This window comes from Pararge aegeria, chromosome 6 (genome assembly GCF_905163445.1).
Source record: "Pararge aegeria chromosome 6, ilParAegt1.1, whole genome shotgun sequence".
Lineage (NCBI taxonomy): Eukaryota > Metazoa > Arthropoda > Insecta > Lepidoptera > Nymphalidae > Pararge > Pararge aegeria.
In genome coordinates this window covers 12,758,511-12,777,299 of record NC_053185.1, presented here as the reverse complement: position 1 = coordinate 12,777,299, position 18,789 = coordinate 12,758,511, and the positions used below count along the sequence as shown (strand labels likewise).

The 18,789-nt window shown below is 35.6% G+C and overlaps 1 protein-coding gene across 1 annotated transcript in view; it reads right to left on the bottom strand.

Moving 5' to 3' along the window:
* Nucleotides 1-10,679, bottom strand: part of LOC120624519 (transcription factor Sp9) — a 55,945-nt gene extending 45,266 nt beyond the window's left edge. Inside the window, exon 1 of the mRNA XM_039891115.1 lies at nucleotides 10,602-10,679. Coding sequence (XP_039747049.1) covers nucleotides 10,602-10,679 — 78 coding nt within the window. The remainder of the gene's footprint in view (nucleotides 1-10,601) is intronic.
* Between the last annotated feature and the right edge of the window lie 8,110 nt (nucleotides 10,680-18,789).

Here is an 18,789-nt window from a genome sequence, read left to right as displayed (position 1 = left end):
ATCGCTTATAAGCGATAAGGCCGCCTACTGTACCTTTTCTCTTTCTTTTAATAAAGTGTATTTAATTCATTCATTCAGTTACACAAAAAATAAAAATAAAACAAAATAAGGCGAACATAAGGTAACGTATATTAACAAACCCAAATTCGATAATACTGCTATAGTGCAAGACTGTGTCGCAGTTGTTATTGCTCGTCTCTGGAGCGAGAACAATACACTTCAATTAAATCTAGTGAGATGAATAAAAACAAAAACCTTAAAATCCTTTCGAATTAAATTAAATTTAATTCAATTGAATGCATTGATATGCAATGTGCTGCTTAGCACATTGTTTTAACTAGGGTAAAGACGAAACTTTGTTCACAATAAAGTATGATTTCTTGATCTAAGCTTATTGTTGGTATAAACCTACCTTGCTGTAGGGTTAATTATTCAAACAAAAAAAAGAAACTTTGATGTAAGAATAAAGAGTGCTATTACCTAGAGTTTATTAATTGCATTTCCAAGTAATTCAACCATTTCAATTGCATCACTAGTACAAATGTAACTAGTGGTTAGGTGGTTGTTATAACAAATGGTAGAAAAGCCTCATCGACACTTAAGGCGCGCGTTTGGCATTTAACTAATGATGATTGAAGGACGCTTTTGCCTAAGGGTGTTAATATTTGTGTACGTTAACGTAATACTAGATTCTGTAGCGTTCATTTTTTTTTTATTTAATTAGATTAATGAACTCCTTTGTGGGGTTGAGTATACGCTTTTACAACATGATTCCTAAGGAAATTCTTGACCTACCAATGCATACATTTAAAAAATGTGTAAAAACGCATCTAGTACAGCGAGGTTACTATACCTTTGATGAATTCCTCAATGACAAGGTAGATTGGAAGCAGCCAGCCTCGCTCTCATCTCCCGCAAGATAAAAAAATGATTGTAAATTTTGATGTTGGAAAAGAGCAACTACTGAGTTTCTTGCTGGCTCTTCTTGGTAGAATCTGCTTTCCGAACCGGTGGTAGAGTCACTACAAATATACATACTTGACGTTTCAAAACTGCTTATAAAGAAGGCCTACTTGAAATAAATGATTTTTTTTTTTTACTCCGTTGGGCTATTGGTTAGCATATTTAAATTACATGTAGTTAGATTCCAAGTTGGGCATATAAAAGAAAGGTATTATGTCAAGAAATTTTTAGTACTTTCGGTTCTATTTTACCTTTGAGGAGCACGTTAGGCCTCATTCATTTTAACTATTACAGCAACGAGAAAATAATGATTAAGACCCACCCAACCAAATTGGAGCAGTATAGTCAGATAACGTTCTATTTATTTATTTATTTATTTTACATCTTCTTAGTACGGTAAGGCCACTTACACTAACTAGATAGAACTAGATAATTTATGGATAACTATAAGACAAATGAATGAAAGATGACATTAAACAATATAAAAGACATGATATTAATATAGTGTTAATCTATATCTATTTCTCATATTAAAAGAAGCTCTGTGCATGGCAGTGGGGCTAGAATAGGGTGGGGACGTTAAGAAGAACATAATGCATCTAACAAGTGATATTCAACTATTATTTTTTTTCCAATGGCCCCGATAAAGATGCAGAATAATATAATGACACAAAACAAAATGCCATCGCGCACGATGCTGGTAAATTATATCGGAACGAATATCGGATGACGAAATCGGTAATTTGTTTTGATTGGCCGATACTGTGAAATGGGCATTGTGAGGTGCCATGGTGCTGGCGCGAAGGTAATTCATTCGTCACGCGGAGCCACGTGATGTCCACCCAGACAATGGCGATTATTATATCGATTTTACAGGCGATTCATGTCCGACTATTCAAGTTCGATTAGAATGTTGTGTCATACTATAATTTCCAAAGCTATTTACGGTTCTTCAATTTTATTAATACCTATAATAATGTAAGGTGTATCAGATAAAGATGATATCAGATGAAGATGTCTGTACTTTCATGCTAACATTGTAAATGCAAAAGCGTGAATGTTTGTTCGTTTGTCCGATCCGAGCGATTTTAATGAAATATGACACTTATGTACAAAGCTTGAATCCTTTGTGCATATGTAAAGCAAAGCTACGTGATCTTATAGCCTCATAACATCTTACCACGGACCAATAGAAGCTAGAATTCTTTAGCATGTACTAAAAGTAATACTAGTGGGTATAGTAATAAGTTTAGTACTTACTAATATCTTCATGTCCTTAGGATCCGCGGATACTGGGTCGATACTAACCTAGAAATAAAAGAGTTTCTTTTAATTCATGGGCATCTTAATAACAGTAGCGAAAATACAGCTAAACAGCGGTAGCTTCACTAAACTGTGGTAGGTCCTTTTCTCATGGTGTCGAATAATGTGTGTAAAACATTGATTCATTCTATAAACGTATTAGTATAAGTTGACTGTTTAATAATAATATTATGCAAAGCTAAACTTAAGAGATCATAAAGACACTAAATAGTCGAGAAGCAGGTGTGTCTATAGTCAAAGCAGCATAGACAACTATCCACAAACATAATCTATTTAGTGTTCATAACTTCATAACGGGCAATGCGAGGTAACCTTTCGATAATGAATATTGTGGTGTTGAACATGTTATTTGTGGTTAGTTCAGATCAAGTGTCCCACAATCATCTTAATTTTGAAAATTATGTCCTTCAACCGACGTTAGACCATTTACGGCCATTTTAATAAAACTCCCAGCAAAAATATACGTGTGGTAACGTAGCCAATGAATTTAGAATGAGTCTCTGCAAAGGGTCTACACGAGTGGGTCTATTACAGTTCACAAAAACAGAAACTAATTAGAAAGTCCCTAAAAAGTCATCATAAGGTGGGTACACGAGCGAATTTAATTTAGAACGTTTTTAATTATGGCAGCAGAGTCGGCCGGTTTCGGCGCCGAGCGGCGGCGGCCCTGTAATTATGGGGCAGTAATTGCGAAGCCGGACCCAGCCCGAATGGACCCTGTGCCCCGGCCGTCTAGCTGTGTAACGATGCCACTGAAATTAGGTACCCTTTATTGAGCTACGCTCTACTCATCTTTGGAGCTTTTGATTATGGTAGTGTAATATACGTATCTGATTTTTTAAAAATCGTATGGGCTTTTATTTTAGTAGGTATAGAACTCGAGATTATCGCCTAGGTATTGCACACACCTTGGGTCCATATTCTCTATGGCATTGTAATCCTAACTGCCTATGGATTGAATTTTGAGTAATGTCGGCATTTACGTCAAACATTGTCACGTTACGATTAGAATGTAATAGAAACTTAAATATTTTTTTTTGGTTCAACTACAAGGTAGTCCTTGCCTGCAATCTTAACTAGTGGTAACTGATGATACAATCTGAGATGGCTAACGTGTTACAGGTATGGCAGTTTTATTTAACCCCCTCATTTAAGGCTTAACTTAACGACCGCACCTTTGACACTTTGATGTTTTATTTCGATACTCGCAATTGTGTACCGCGTGAACCCTAGCTCCCTACGACATCTCCTCGTGAGGGGTCTAACTGCTTCATCTTTCAATGCGGTTTCGCCATTTAGTTACTGTATCTAGATGCAACTTTTCATTTATATAGCTTCTTGGCTTCTGCAGTCTATTAAGACTGATAATTAGCGGCCATGTTCATGGGATTTTAAGGAAATACTTCTAACAATTGCATAGAAAAATTTGAAGACCATATATATTTCTTCGAGTTTGCTATACATTGATGAATTGTTAAATGGCAATTTTGAAAATTTCGAAAATGTTTGTAAAGTATCTAATTTGAACTGAATTTTATTGTATACCTGTCATTAAATATGATAAATTTCTAGCCACTTATTACTTATATTGAATTTTAACTTTGTACAAACGCGAATGAGAAATTATCTACGTATTTACACTTTTCCAGTAAAAACATCCATCTGAGTAATTTAAAAAAAGACGTTGAATAATTACCTACGCAACTTGTAAAGTGATAATGTGTAACACATTAAATAAAAAAAGGCTATGTGAGTAATTTTCATAGGGGAATAGAAAATTGTAATTATAGCATGGACTGCTTAATGCATTCGTCCGGCCATCTTTTTGTATTACTACTAGATATAACATAGCAACAGAATAACGTTGTGACAGGGGTTTATTTTTTGATTGATCGGAAATAGGCATTTATTTAAAAGTTTCGGTATATGAAGTACTTTTACAAACACTTCACTAAAAAATACTCATTTTTAAATGCAAGAGCTCAAAAGCAAGCAAAGTCTACCTATATAACTTTATCACCGATTTAGAAAGCAGATTCTACTGTAAAGAAGTCGACGATAAACACAGTTGTTGCTGGCATGTGCGAAAAAAATTAATTCTGATGTGCTGAAAGATATGTCGGATTATTAAGAGATATTAAGGATTACGATAACAAAACTTGGGTATGTAATGCTCAACATTTCATAGCTGAATATTAACAAAGTGTGAGATGGTTATAACAAAAAAAATACTTTGCTGAGTACGTCATGAGCTTTTCTTACACCAGGACGGGTTTTGAACCCTCGTACAGCTTTAGGTTTAAGTTGACGAACGTAGTTATCACCATTACCACACAATTTTGTAAACATATATGTATGACCGTTTCATAAGTGCCTGTGATAGGCCTAAATGAATAAAGATTTTTTGGATATAATAGGAATTAAGTTAGTTTATACAATGTTTATGAATGTGGAATACTAATTTTAAATCTTTCGTATCACTTCCGATTCACAATTACTCAATAGGTACCTCCTATACCATATCAAAAATCGATTGAAAAAACTTAGAAAGCTTCGCAGGTGGAGTTCCAAGCGGCCACTAGTCAAAGATAGGCTAAAAGGATTGCATTTAATTATGATGACTCGCTCATCGTGAACCCTAAAAAATGTTTTTAAGTCTACATTATAATAATTATACTCTCAGTCGGTAACCACGTCAGAAAAAACAAGCCTACTGTTTTTGATCTTTTCTTCGTAGCATATTGTAAGTGCAATTCATATTAATTATTCTTAGGATTACTTTATAATGATGATATGTTTTTCAGTAATAACGACAAATATATACAGTGATATACTATCGAGATAATCTTTTGACGTAACAACGTCTTATAATTCGATGGAGCCGGCTGCACGCACGAAAAAACATGACGTATGCGGCGTTACCTCGCTCTGAGGCGTTCCATTCAAGGCATGAAGTGCAAGCGAGAGCGCGGAACGAGCGACAAAGAGGCACAGTCGGCCTCCGCGTTCGACATCTGTCTCTCTCCTACTTGCTTCAGCTTCTATACAATAATACATTTACATGTTTTCGGCAAGGATGAAGTGCAGTAAAAAGTGAATGTAGTGTCAATTGTTTATAGCAATGATAATATCTATCAAACAAATAAAATTAAAATTTTCTTTTGAAAAATGCAACCATTGCATCAGTATTTTCTTACGACGTTGTCAAGTTCAAGTATCGTTAGTAAGCCGACTTTACAGACAAGCCATTTTTTACCTGTTAAAGGTTTTCTTTATTGATCAACTTAGAGGAAAAACAATTAACGGCAACTACTCAGCTCTTCACAATCTACACAGGTTTTATTTGACAAGGCAATGTTATTATATTTTTTATACATATATTTTTTATTAACATTTAAGTTGTAGTCACAAACCTACGTAGTCGTACACAACATGGCAAGTTTATGATTACAACTTTTCCACTGATAATGTTATATAGGTGCATACAAGAATAATTATTTAAATTAAATTAATTAAATTCCATACTTGATCTTACTACTTGAAAATCTCCCGTGATTTTTTTGAATCGCAAAATACTTTATTGTTACTGGAAATAACAGAGCACATTACATGGGAGATGACAGTAAAGATTGCGCGAAACGAATAATTGCGACCATAAAATAGTGTTTAAAAGTTTATTATAGCTGTTATTATGTATGCATATGAACAAGTAAAAAACTGTTAAGAGATAAGTGTTTTTTTTTAGTTAAAATCTAATTATGTTGTAATATGATGGGAAGTTCTTCAACTCAAATCATTTTTTAAACACAAACACCTTTTTAAGGAAACAGAATGCAAATTAGTGCGGTTAAATGAGGAAATGAATGTTAATTCAATTTAATAAAGATTGAACTTAAGTATTTTAAAAAAACTAATGGGCTTAATAAACACTAAAATCCTTGTATAAATTTTACACATCGCTTCGTGCATCAAAAACACCATGGAAGTCAGAGGTATATTCCCGTAACTATTAGGCGCAGATCTCCTTTTTTTAATTCCACTACAAGCCAGTCCTTGACTGCAATCTCACCTGGTGGTAAGTGATGATGCAGTAATGACATGATGATAAGATGGTAGCAGGTTAGCTAGGCAGTATGGTACTACTACATGACTTACCTAATCAATTTCTACGCGACATCGCACCGGAACACTAAATGTCTTAGCGGCACGTCTATGTCGGTAGGGTGGTAACTAGCCAAACCAGGGGAAGTTCAAAAATTATGAATTCCCGAATTCCCCTGCCGGGAATCGAACTCGAGAACTCCGACTTAAATTCACAGCGCTTTTCGTGGCGCCAGGGAGGTCGTCCATTAACGGGTTTTTGGAGCATATAACCACCACCCAGCTCCAATCCGGATTGGTTGGCTTCTACGTTTATTACAACACATTGGTGATTACAACCGGGGCCAACGGCTTAATAATATTCATTTATTTGTTATATATTTATATATATTATGTATATTTTATATTTATATATTATGTATATTTTAAATTTATATATTACGTATATTTATCTAAATTATATTTGTATCTTTGCATTTTGGTATTTATGTATCAACAGTCGTGGCACTAATTAGGTTGCCTGTAAGGCTGTAAGAGATTGCTTGCAGCAATAAGGCCGCCTTTGCATGTCTAAATCGTGTACTGTATACTCCTTACTGTTTCTTTTCCTGTATAAGTGCAATAAAGTGTTTCTTCTTCTTCTTTTTAATATTCACCCAGAGACAGGAGGTAAGGCAAAGTCAATCTCCTAACAGCCCGATACTGTAGTCCTAATATTAGTTGTAGAAATTTGTGTGACAGAGCTCGTCCGGGGAAGGTCCCACTACCGTCATGCTTATTTCTGCCGCGAATCAGCATCTTTGCAATGCTGTGTTCTATTCTGATGGGCGTGGTTACTGGTGGAATTACAGCCATGTTGGGCTTAACATCTACTTGCTCAGGTTAATGGACACAGTTGCTCTGTTTATAGGCCATGTTTTCAAGTCGCAATCAGTTGCATCGGCTATTTGGTCCGTCAATTTATAATAAAAATAAGTGTTTATAGAAGTAACAATTTTAGGATATCGTGCTCATGGTGCACGCCGCTCCAATGCGAGTTGGTGGGCTATAACCACAAGTGATAGTAACTGGTACAGACAATTCTTTAACAGTAAATACTGAATATCTAAAAAATTTTCGCCATACCCGGAATTCGAACCTCGTAATCTGTAGTTAGTCAAAGTCAAAGTCAAATATTTCTTTAGATTGCACATTTAATGCGTACATTACATGTAAAATATGACATGAAGTGAGTTGATGGCGATAATTCGTCAACTTAAAACTAAAGCTATGAGGGTTCCAAACGCGCCCTGATCTAAAAAATAGTCCACAACAAACTTAGCCGGTTGGTTTTTTTTTTGTTATCATCATCTCACATTGTCATTTAAAACTAATAAAGAAGCAACCTGGTTAACATAAAGAAGAAGGCTAGACTAAAAAACCCAAGAAGGCTATTAAAGCGACCTTTACATGCGTGGAACTCTACATTTGCAGCTACATAAACACGAAGCTCTTTTAAAGCGTCTATAGTGTGACGAGTCGGCAGGAGGTGTTTGTGCGCCATAATCACTTATAATCATACCAATTAAATATTTTTGTTCCCATTCTCCCCTTTGTTAGCGAACTAGCTTTGTTGACTTGCTCTTGAGAACGTCTTTTGTTCGCTATACTTTTATACCTTCGCTACGTGTTTGGTTTCGCGTGAACTACCTAATTAATAGCTTTTTATTCGATATACTGCACACAAATGGACTCACAATTATTTTATTAGACGCATTAATACCATTTGAGGCCCCTTTTGTTTACCACGCGGTTGCGAGTTTTTCCTTAAAAAAAAAACTAAATAGGTAAACAACAGGTATGCAATGAGAGAGATATATTGCTTTAATATTGGATTTCTTTTACAAAAAACATTTTAACCAAATATTAGTTTAAGGTGATATCATCATCAAAGCTCTACAGCCCTGGGTGGGCCTTGGCTTGAAGCATATTTCTCCATTTGAGGCGGTCAGAAGCTGCTTCTTTCCAGCTCCGAACTCCCAGAACCCTCATATCCCTCTCAACTCCATCACTCCACCGACCCCTAGGTCGTCCTCGGCTTCTACGCCCCTCCAAAGTGCCCTCCATCAACCTCTTTGGCGCTCTCGTGCCTTCCATGCGTTGCACATGCCCTGCCCATTGCATTCTTAACAGTTTGATAGTTTTGACGACATTCGGTTCTTTAAGGTGATAAGTATAAGCTCATTATTTAATTTTAAAGTTGATTTAATTAAATTTAAGAGTATGAAAGGTTATTAAATAAATAATCCTTTAACTTTTTTTCATTATTTTGTAAGTAATTTTTTAAGAGATTATAATTTATAATACTTATATGCTTTTAAGTATTTTTAAGGCTTAACACACTTTTTTTCAGAATTATTTTCCTTACAGTTGTTTTAAAATCATCACATAACCAAAAAGTAGGCACTTCTATAATATAACGCCATCGGAATCATGCCTGTACGTATAGATGAATATTATACTGAATATAATCATAATGTGGTTAGCAAATAAAACTGATAAATTCAGTTGTATACGTATGCAAGAAAATTCGATGAAACTAGTTTTATAAAGACCGATGATTACAGTAGTCATTAGTCATCCTGATATTTATCGATTAAGGATCGATTCTTGAAGTTGACAAGAAATATTTTGCTAATTTATTAAAGTGCTATCTCTACTTAGAGGTCTATTCTAAAGGAACATATTAAAAGAATATTGAACGCATATAGTCGAGTACGAGTACCTACTGTGAGCGACTTATTCCCGTTCTCACTAACTGCGAACAAGGGAATGGCTATGTAACGCATAATCAAAGAATATTCCTAGGCAAACATTTACCTTTCACCAATCGATTTTCACTACATAACCTAACTTGTCTATCGTTCTTGCCACGAGGTGTGTCATTTATTTATCGTATTTTCACTTTTCGGATATGGATTTAAGGTTATTAAAATTATACAATATTAAATCTTAATATATATAAATCTCCTGTCACGATGTTTGTCCGCGATGGACTCCTAAACTACTTAACCGATTTTAAATTAAATTGGCACACCGTGAGCAGTCTGGTCCAACTTAAGAGATAGGATAGCTAAGATCTTTCATTATAGTTGCAATTTTATTCTATTGCAAATTATTTGTCTATAATTAATTGACAGTCACATGACAGTCATACTACTATACTCATTTAAGGCTTAGCGATACTGAATACTTTAAAAACAAAATCAAACGCAGACGAAGTCGCGGGCCACAGCTAGTTATTTATATTTTTTTCATCAGGTAAGAAAAGTCAGTTTACGAGTTTCCTAAATATTATGCAACTAACTTTTGATGGCGCCTAACGTTGTTAGTCATCATCTAAGAGTTGGTGAAACGTTTTTATTCCCTGCCAAATCATTAGGATCCGATTTAAGCGTTTCCTAGAATTAGTGAAGACCGGCGTTAGCGTATCTAAATAATCTTGCGTACAAACTAATTAGGAGGAGTCATACAGGTTCAGACTGTACTTACCTTTAACTAGGTATAGGTTGAGAAATGAATTGCCGAGTGATTGCTTAAAATTATTATTTATCTTGTTATTTAAGTTATTATTTATCTTTTAAAGTTTAATCGGAACCATTCAATATTTCAGGAATATGTTCCTGAAATACTTAATGGTTCTGAGGAGTTGAACCATTGCCCCGACGCAATGCACATTTAACTGTTAATATGTGCTATGTGTTTTTTTTTAAATTGTTTGTAGGTATCGGCAATAGTTGTTGTGGATAGATAATGCTCGTAATAAACCTATATGTCCGTTATTTAACACTGTAAAACCCGTATCATTCAAATTCAAAATTCATTTATTTCAAGTAGGCCTAATATAAGCACTTTTGAAACGTCAAGTATGCATGTTTGTGTGACTCTACCACTCATTTCAAATCAACCATTATTTTTGATTTGACCACACATTCAAATGACACATGTAAGATTTAATTAGCACAAGCTTACTTTAAATATATCACTAATAAACGCATTCAAATTATTTCATCGTTGCACTTACGCACATACAAAGAGTCTGTTTTTTTATAAATATAAATTTAAAAAAAAAATAACTGTTAATGTTTTTACGGCAAACGGTAAAAGATCCTTTCAAAAATTTATATCCATCAGAAAACAATTCATTTCTATCTTTTTTTTTAAATCAAAATTACCTCATTGAAATAGTTATTGTTGACATTATGAGGCACGGGGTGTGAACCCCCGTGCTGCTGGTAGTACGCACAGTTCATGTCAGCCCATCCGTTTCCAGCTGTACAATGTCACGTGCCAAAAACACACCCGGCGAAGGTTTGTAAGGAAAATCCGCGATACGATTATCTCGTAACGAATCGATGCCGCGGACGAATCTCGCCTACTAATTGTAGGGTTCGGTGGACGACTGAGCGCGACTACACTCTCGCTCGCATCGTCCGTCCCTCTCGCACGTTTGTTTGTTTACTCGGGGCGGATCGCGCAGGGCGGCCGGCGAGGGCGGGAACTCACGCAAAACTAATATAAACCGATAACGCACTTATTACTTATTGAAGCTCTGAAGTAAAGATGTTTTAAGTTTAAATACCACTTGGATCCTTTTTTTTCTGTCACCTACTTGATTTATTGTATTTACTGAATTTCGTTTGACATGTTTGGAAAAAGGATAACCACCTATTTTATTCGACTATGCATCGCAGAAACTATAACTCTTACTAACTGAGTATTTCAGAACCACGTTGTAAGACCAGCAACTTTCAGCGGTGTTCCTTATAAATTTCATATGGGATTACTCAAGACAAGGATATACTTATTTATTAAAAGCCGATATGGTTATGACTGTTTTTAGTGCTGCAAATGATAACGTAGTTCGGCTTACCACTAGGGCTAATATGCGCAATTATGTCCATTTTCTCGTCTTATCTCATGCAAACAGAACGAAAAATTGGTAGGTAGGTATCTCGCGGCACGCCACAGATCGAGATAGTTTTTATTCAGTTATAATTTAGCGCATTAACCTTGTCCAAAACTTCGGAGAGTTATAACTAGAACCTACTTCAACCCCTCGTTAAAGATTTACTCGTTTGAATTCGAGAGCGCATCGGTCATATCTTCACATATAAAATATCCTAACATTTTGTGAAGTAGTTCACATCATCAACTTCATTTAATGTAATAGAACTGTAGTGTAAAAAAAATCACATTAAGTGTAACATCTGTTCAGGTATCACGTGACTAGATTTCGCGTGATATCAACAGTAAAGGAAAGTGCATCCTGCCATACGAGGCGTATCCGCCCCCGCACGGATTGGGGACGTAAAAAATGGACCAATTTTTATAATAACGCTGGGGTAACGATCCAAATGTACTTTATTACAAACCGGAAACATTTATTACTTTTGTTGTGTAAAAAGGAGCGATTTTCGTGAAATCTTATACGTTTAAGCTGTGATTAAAATTGTAACAGCTGATATTTACATCTGTAGACTATAACCACTTTACTTTGACTATAAAAATCAGTAGCGTGCACTCTCTTCATGCACAAAAACCATGCATACCTAAACATAATTGTAGGAGAAGGATTTTTTCATTTTATGCCATTTTCCTGCTTGATAACCAAATCAAAACCTTGTGCACACCACTAAATATAGTGTATCATATATATTTACTAAGACGTGGGGACCGAATCTGATTCCCTTCACGCACCTCTAACATAGACAGAGTTATGTGCGTTTTTAATTTAAGCAATTTAAATAAAACTTGATTAAACGATAAAGGACAGAATCGCGAGGAAACCCGCATGCCTGGGAGTTCTCCATAAAGATCTCAAAGGAGTGTGAATTTTACCAATCCGCATTTGGCCAGCGTTGTGGACTGAGGCCCTATGGTGGACCAGTAATGATGATGATGATGATGAATCAGAAAAGTTTAATGTTAGGCCTATTTAAGAGGCAGGTTTGTAGCGCATCATTCTAAAGCAAGCTCTATTCATAAACTATTGAAAAACGGGCTGTAATAATTCTGTGTACTATGTACACATGGTTTATCTAGTAGCAATCAAAAACTAAAGTCATAGGTCTGTGAACTGTAGCAATAATAGAAAGAGCGGAGGAGCTCGGCGGGAGCGACGCTTGCGCAGATTACAATAATTACGTAAGCACGCGCCCGCACCGCCCCGCCACCTCTAATCACTATGATTTGCACATGTTTCTATATTCTACACAAAATACTATCGCTGACGACATCAACCATTGTTGTTCTAACGATTCAATAATTCTACGTTTTCAGATTCCGATAAAAATAAAGTGAACAATTATGTTGCGACTTCAAAGCCTTTTTAATATTATTTTTTGTATTTATCTATTTAGTACAACATCGTATAAAAGGACTTTATCTCGAGATTTTTCCAGTACCCTCCGAATTTGGGAAGGAAAAGAATGAGATTAATATAACAAAACACATACAAAAAAATAAACAGATGAATTTATTTAAATAGACGAAATATGTAAATATAACTATTTATAGAATGTTTAACTACAAATTTTGTACCTACTCACATAAATAATGATGGTACCGTAAATATGACACATAAAAACTAAAAAGAAAAAAACAAACTATAGATTTTAAGTTTAATCTTTGTCAAACTACTTATTGAACATGTATGTACATGTGTAACTGTGCTTATTCTTTAATCAAAGAATTTGTATCTACTCGTATATTAAAGAATACTAGAGTCCATACACATCCTGTGTACACAAAAACTAGTAGCGATTATTGAAAAATATTATCTGTGAAACTTAAAAAAGTTTACAATACTTTTTTCGCGCGTAATAATTGTAATTATATTACAGCTGTAGTGCGCACGCGCTTAAGCATCTGGTGAAGCCGCCCTCGTCCCGCCCAGGAGTCAGGACTGTAGGCTCAAATAACAATCACAAAGAGCTAGGAACACTACCATTGTGATTCATTGTACTACTGTGTTATTATATTTAAAAGAGTGATGTAATTATACGTTTGATAAAGTAATATATAATTTTCAGTTCATTCGTCTTTATTATAATATAACAAGTTTGTTATTCTAATAATTAACTGTTACATAAATTGGGCGTGCGTTTAAGACGGAGTGAGCATGGAACTGGGAAAGTAATCTTATTTTGGTAATGCGGATAAAGAAGAAAAACCAAACATGATTTATATCTACTTATTAAATATTTCAAACGTACGTACTGAACAAGGTCATCCCTTCAAATGGTATGGGCAACATATCGAAAACGTTGAGCTCTTTTCTAGATAGCTTTCAGTGAATATTTACATCTATTATCTATAACCTTAAAACTTTCATCTGGGGCAAACATGATTTATATCTACTTATTAAATATTTCAAACGTACGTACTGAACAAGGTCATCCCTTCAAATGGTATGGGCAACATATCGAAAACGTTGAACTCTTTTCTAGATGGCTTTCAGTGAATATTTACATCTATTATCTATAACCTTAAAACTTTCATCTGGGGCAGTTGGATGAAATGAAAAATTCCCGACTCACCCAGAAAGCTTTTCTCACAGGTTCCTTTTGTAATGCAGACAAGTAATAAAGCTAGATTTTTAAATACCTGAGGGTTAGGGAATTAATAGGTTTTTGACGACCTCCCTGGCGCGAGGGTGAAAGGCGCGAGGCGCTATGAATTTAAGGTCCCGGGTTCAAGTCCCAGCAGGGGGCAATTTGGGAATTTAAAATTTCTGAATTTCTCGGTTCTGGCCTGGTGGGAGGCTTCGGCCGTTACCCCTATCGATACCCCTAAGCGATTTAGTGTTCTGTACGCGTCGTAACCAATTAGGGGTATGACTTTCAGGTTAGTCCGCTACCATCTTAGACATCATCACTTATCACCAGGTGCAATTGCAGTCCAGGGCTAACTTGTAGAGGAAAAAAAAACGTGTGTGTACTTATGTACACGCGTTATACATCTTTGGCGTAACAAGATAAAAATATTTTCAAAAATTTTTCGACACTAAATGGAAAAAAGGTATTGTTTGAATTATTGAAAGTCAACTCTTTCAAACCTTTTTTAGAAAAACTAAAATGTTGACTATAGCTAACTTCATGGTGTCGGTTTTTTGTAACGGTGAGCGCGCGCATCGTAAAAATTTACTCTCACCATTTTTCCCTAACGCGCCAAAAGAAGTATAACTTCAAAATTTGTGAAATTTATAGTTGCCTTTTTCCGTGACTTAATATTTGCTGTAAAACATCACGCTGGTAAACCGAGTAGCACCTCTAGTTAAGTAAAGCAAGTATATCAAGAATGCAAATTGTATTAATATGCAATCGTTTCATAACCACCAGATATGTGTAGATGTATAAAGGTGAAGGACAGCTTTGTCGTAAATGTCGGAAGTTGGTGTAAGATTGCAACAGGAATCATATTCGGTTGCACCCCTTCCTTTGCTTGAATTGCTTTTAACCAACAATAGCATCGAGTATCTCAATTTAGAATGGTTCATTTAAATTTCTTGTAGCGCATTCATACACCAGCTATCAGAAATTGATTTTTAGACTTATATTGGATATTACCCTGGATTTTATTGGTGTAATTTCATCTGGGACACGGGCCACCAAACTGTGTTTATTTTAAATCTGATGTTTTGGCAGCTATTAAAGTACCTATACTAAATTTTGTACCTATCTCGATGAATATAAATATGTATGTATGCATGTATCAAAAACCCTGTATTATTTGTAGATAACCAAAGGTAAGGTAGTAAGTTTTTTTGTGAAATAATTTCCAAAAAAAACTTCAATGTATCGTAAATTCGAATCCTGATAACACTTACATCTCGTATAAGATTTAATATTTGCTTTTATGCGCTTATAGATTATCTCTTGTCATATACCCAAAATATTGTCCAAATTTCATTCACAACACGTGTGATTTCTCCTTTTTGATACCAGCGTATTGTTGCCGTAGTCCGCTTAGCCCCATTCATTGCTTTTCAAAGCGTGCATACGTTCAATGGCGACATTTGACGACCGTTTCCTATGCAAAATTCCGCTTAATCCCGGAATAAAGGTTGTACATTTGAATGTTTCCGCTGTACCTACGGACTTTGGTGGTAATGCCCGTAGCACACTTACGATTCTTAGCTCAACGTAAGCACAATGTTGTAAACACACATAGCAGACAATTTTATTAACTGGCTTAAAAAACTAGACAATCTATAACTGTTCACAACAGGTCCCGTATTGCAACATACGAGTACGTATACATTTTTTCGTCGAGGCGAGAATAAGAGAATATCGTATTATGATAAAGCATCTCAAATGCTTAATTTATTTACTTTGGTGTTAAATTCGGTGATTTTTAATTGTGATAGCGAATGACAGCGGTGATAGCCGAGTGGACTTCGGCTTCACTTTTGGAGGGCGAGTTCGCACCTCTAATTTAGTCATGTGCGTTTTTTTATTTAAATATCACTTAAATCAACAGTGATGGAAAACATTGTGAGGAAGCCTGCACGCCTGAGAGTTCTATATAATGTTCTCAAAGGTGTGTGGAGTCCACCAATCCACACTGGCCCAGCGTGGTGGACAACGGCCTAATCCCTACTCATTGTGTGAGTAGACCCGTGCCCTGTAGTAGATCGGCAATGGGTTGATATGATGATAATTTTCAACATTTTGTAGGTATTCACTGAATTCTTAGTTTTTTATATGCGATAATTTGCAAATAAATTTTTAAAAGTAAAAATTTATGGATAAAGCAGATGGTCCATTTGCTTTTAAGTGGACAATAATAAATAATAAATATACTATGACAATACACACATCTCCATTTAGCCCTAAAGTAAGCGTAGCTTGTTTTATGGTTAAAATAACTATTAAAATAGTTGTTGAATATTTTTAAGAATATAAAACATAAATACTTATTAATTACATAGAAACACCCAGACACTGAAAAACATTAATGCTTATCACACAAACATTTTCCAGTTGTGGGAATCGAACCCACGGCCTTGGACTCAGAAAGCACGGTCGCTGCAACTATAATAAATATACTATTTAACCAATCGTTAAATAGTATATTTATTATAGTCCTCAAAGTTGCGCTGAATTTATTATGCCAACAGTAGATCAATCAATACTGTAAACAAACAAAATCGACACTGATTCTTAGATTCGCTAGTGTGTCGCGACTCGTAATATGTCGACACAATGGATTCGCGATGATGTTCATTTGACGAGGATATTGAGATGTCTGTACTTACTCGACAATGTTTACAAGCATAATGGGATTAGCAGCAACATTTGAATAGTGTTTAGAAATCATAAAAGCTCTTAACAGTCTATCTCCTTGATAGAATCTACGTGAGAAATAGTTGTAAGCATGGTTTTACTGCCGTATTGGTCTGGTGGTTAAGATGTTCGACTACAGATCACGAAGTACTCGATGACTTTTCTGGGCCTTGGTGAGCAGTGGCGTGCACTTCATGCATGCACAAAAGCTCTGCATACCCTAAGATTTTGTATAACTCATAAATGCGAAGGATTTTTCCTTTTTCTGGCATCTTCCTTCTATATGCATACCCTGGTCAGAAACCCTGTGCACGCCACTGTTGGTGAGTGCTGTGGCGTGCACAGGGTTACTGACCAGGACTACATACATCCCTTTCTGAGAGTAGTATAAAACATTTAGGGAAGGCAGTTCTTTAATGCATATATGAAATAGAAGACAACAGGTTAGATCCATGGTGGGGGCTATTTGGACATATAAAATGTCTGAATTTTCTCTGACTGGTCTGGTAGAAGGCTTTCGCCGTGGCTAGTTACCGATAAACCCGTGATAAGTCATTTGACGGTTCGACCGCTTTAGCGTTCCGGATTTCACGTAGAAAGCAAATAAGGGTTTAATAAAAATTTCATACCCCTAAAATCATCACTTTCTACCTGATGTTATTCTAGTAAGTCAAGGGCTACTCGTAACTTGTAGATCAAAAAACCAAAGGTTCTGGATTCGATTCCCGAGCCGGGCTAGTTGTCTCGTTTATTTTCTGAATATTTATATTCTCGGTAGGTACCAGCCCGTAGTTAGGAAATGGCGTTGTCCATCCCTGCGCACCTAGCATGTGCAGGGGCAAATTCTCCAGGTAAATGACAAAATCTATCGCGTACGTGTAAAATTAAACGGGGGAAACTTCTCTTTATAAAATTGTATTCATTGTCAGTGGATATAACTGTAAGATAAGTTTTCGGAATAAACAGTATCGTATCTATAATTTCTAAGGCAAACCTTAGACACCTCAATACCAAATATAACTGAAATACTATCAGCGATTTTACCATGAAGAGTAAATAACAAAATTGTGCTTAAGATCTATCCCAGCCTTGTAAAAAGTCGATTATCATTTTATATTTTGCATTAAATAAAGTCTTAAAGGTAGTAACTTTATGTAGATATTAAAAACCGGTTATGTATAAAGTATGAAAGCGATACGACCATAATGTGTACAAGCATACGCGCGAGTCGAGAGGCCCATGACATGACAGCGTCGACGCGATGTGCCAAACAACAAAACAAACCAGCCAACCCGTGTAATAATGGTGTTTCCACCCTGTAACAATAACTACATAATAGTCGAGAGCTTTTACGAGCTTTTGTGAGCATGTCGAAGCTACTTGCCGTTTTTGTGATGAATGCAGCTCGTTGCGTCGTACACGGCTTTACGACTGAGAATATTTTATTGAATACTTATTCCGCGCTTAAAGATTTGGTGCCATTGAGTTGAAGGGGTCTTAAATCCCTTTACCGTTTTGTGCCTTCATCATATTGGCCTCGTGAAACACTATCTCGCGCTGACATACAATTGAATAATGCAATTTTCTTGGAGGCTCCACCGCTACAGGCATAAATTATACACGAAGTTGAGCCTATATGTAGTTTATTGCTCTTGTACCTATTTCACAAATCTATGTGAGTCTGTATGAAGACTTCTTAATCTAAATATATCGAATGAAAAAAGGAAAAAAAAGTAGTAAAATTCTCCGTCTATCCACAAAAAAATTATTAAATGCTAAAATTAGTTGTTTAATCGTCATTTTTACGCAACTACGTTCATATTCATAAAAGTTAGTAGGAATGTTTGGATACAGATTTTTTTATTCCACAACAAGTAAACCCTTGCTAGCAGTCTCATCTAAGGACTATGATTTGGGCCACGAGATCATTAATTTGCCTACAATTTACACACACACACACACACACACACACACACACACACACACAAATACACAGACACATACAAACACACACACACACACCTGCAAAACAAATTTATAGATGTGTATATAATTTATTATAATAATTATCTTG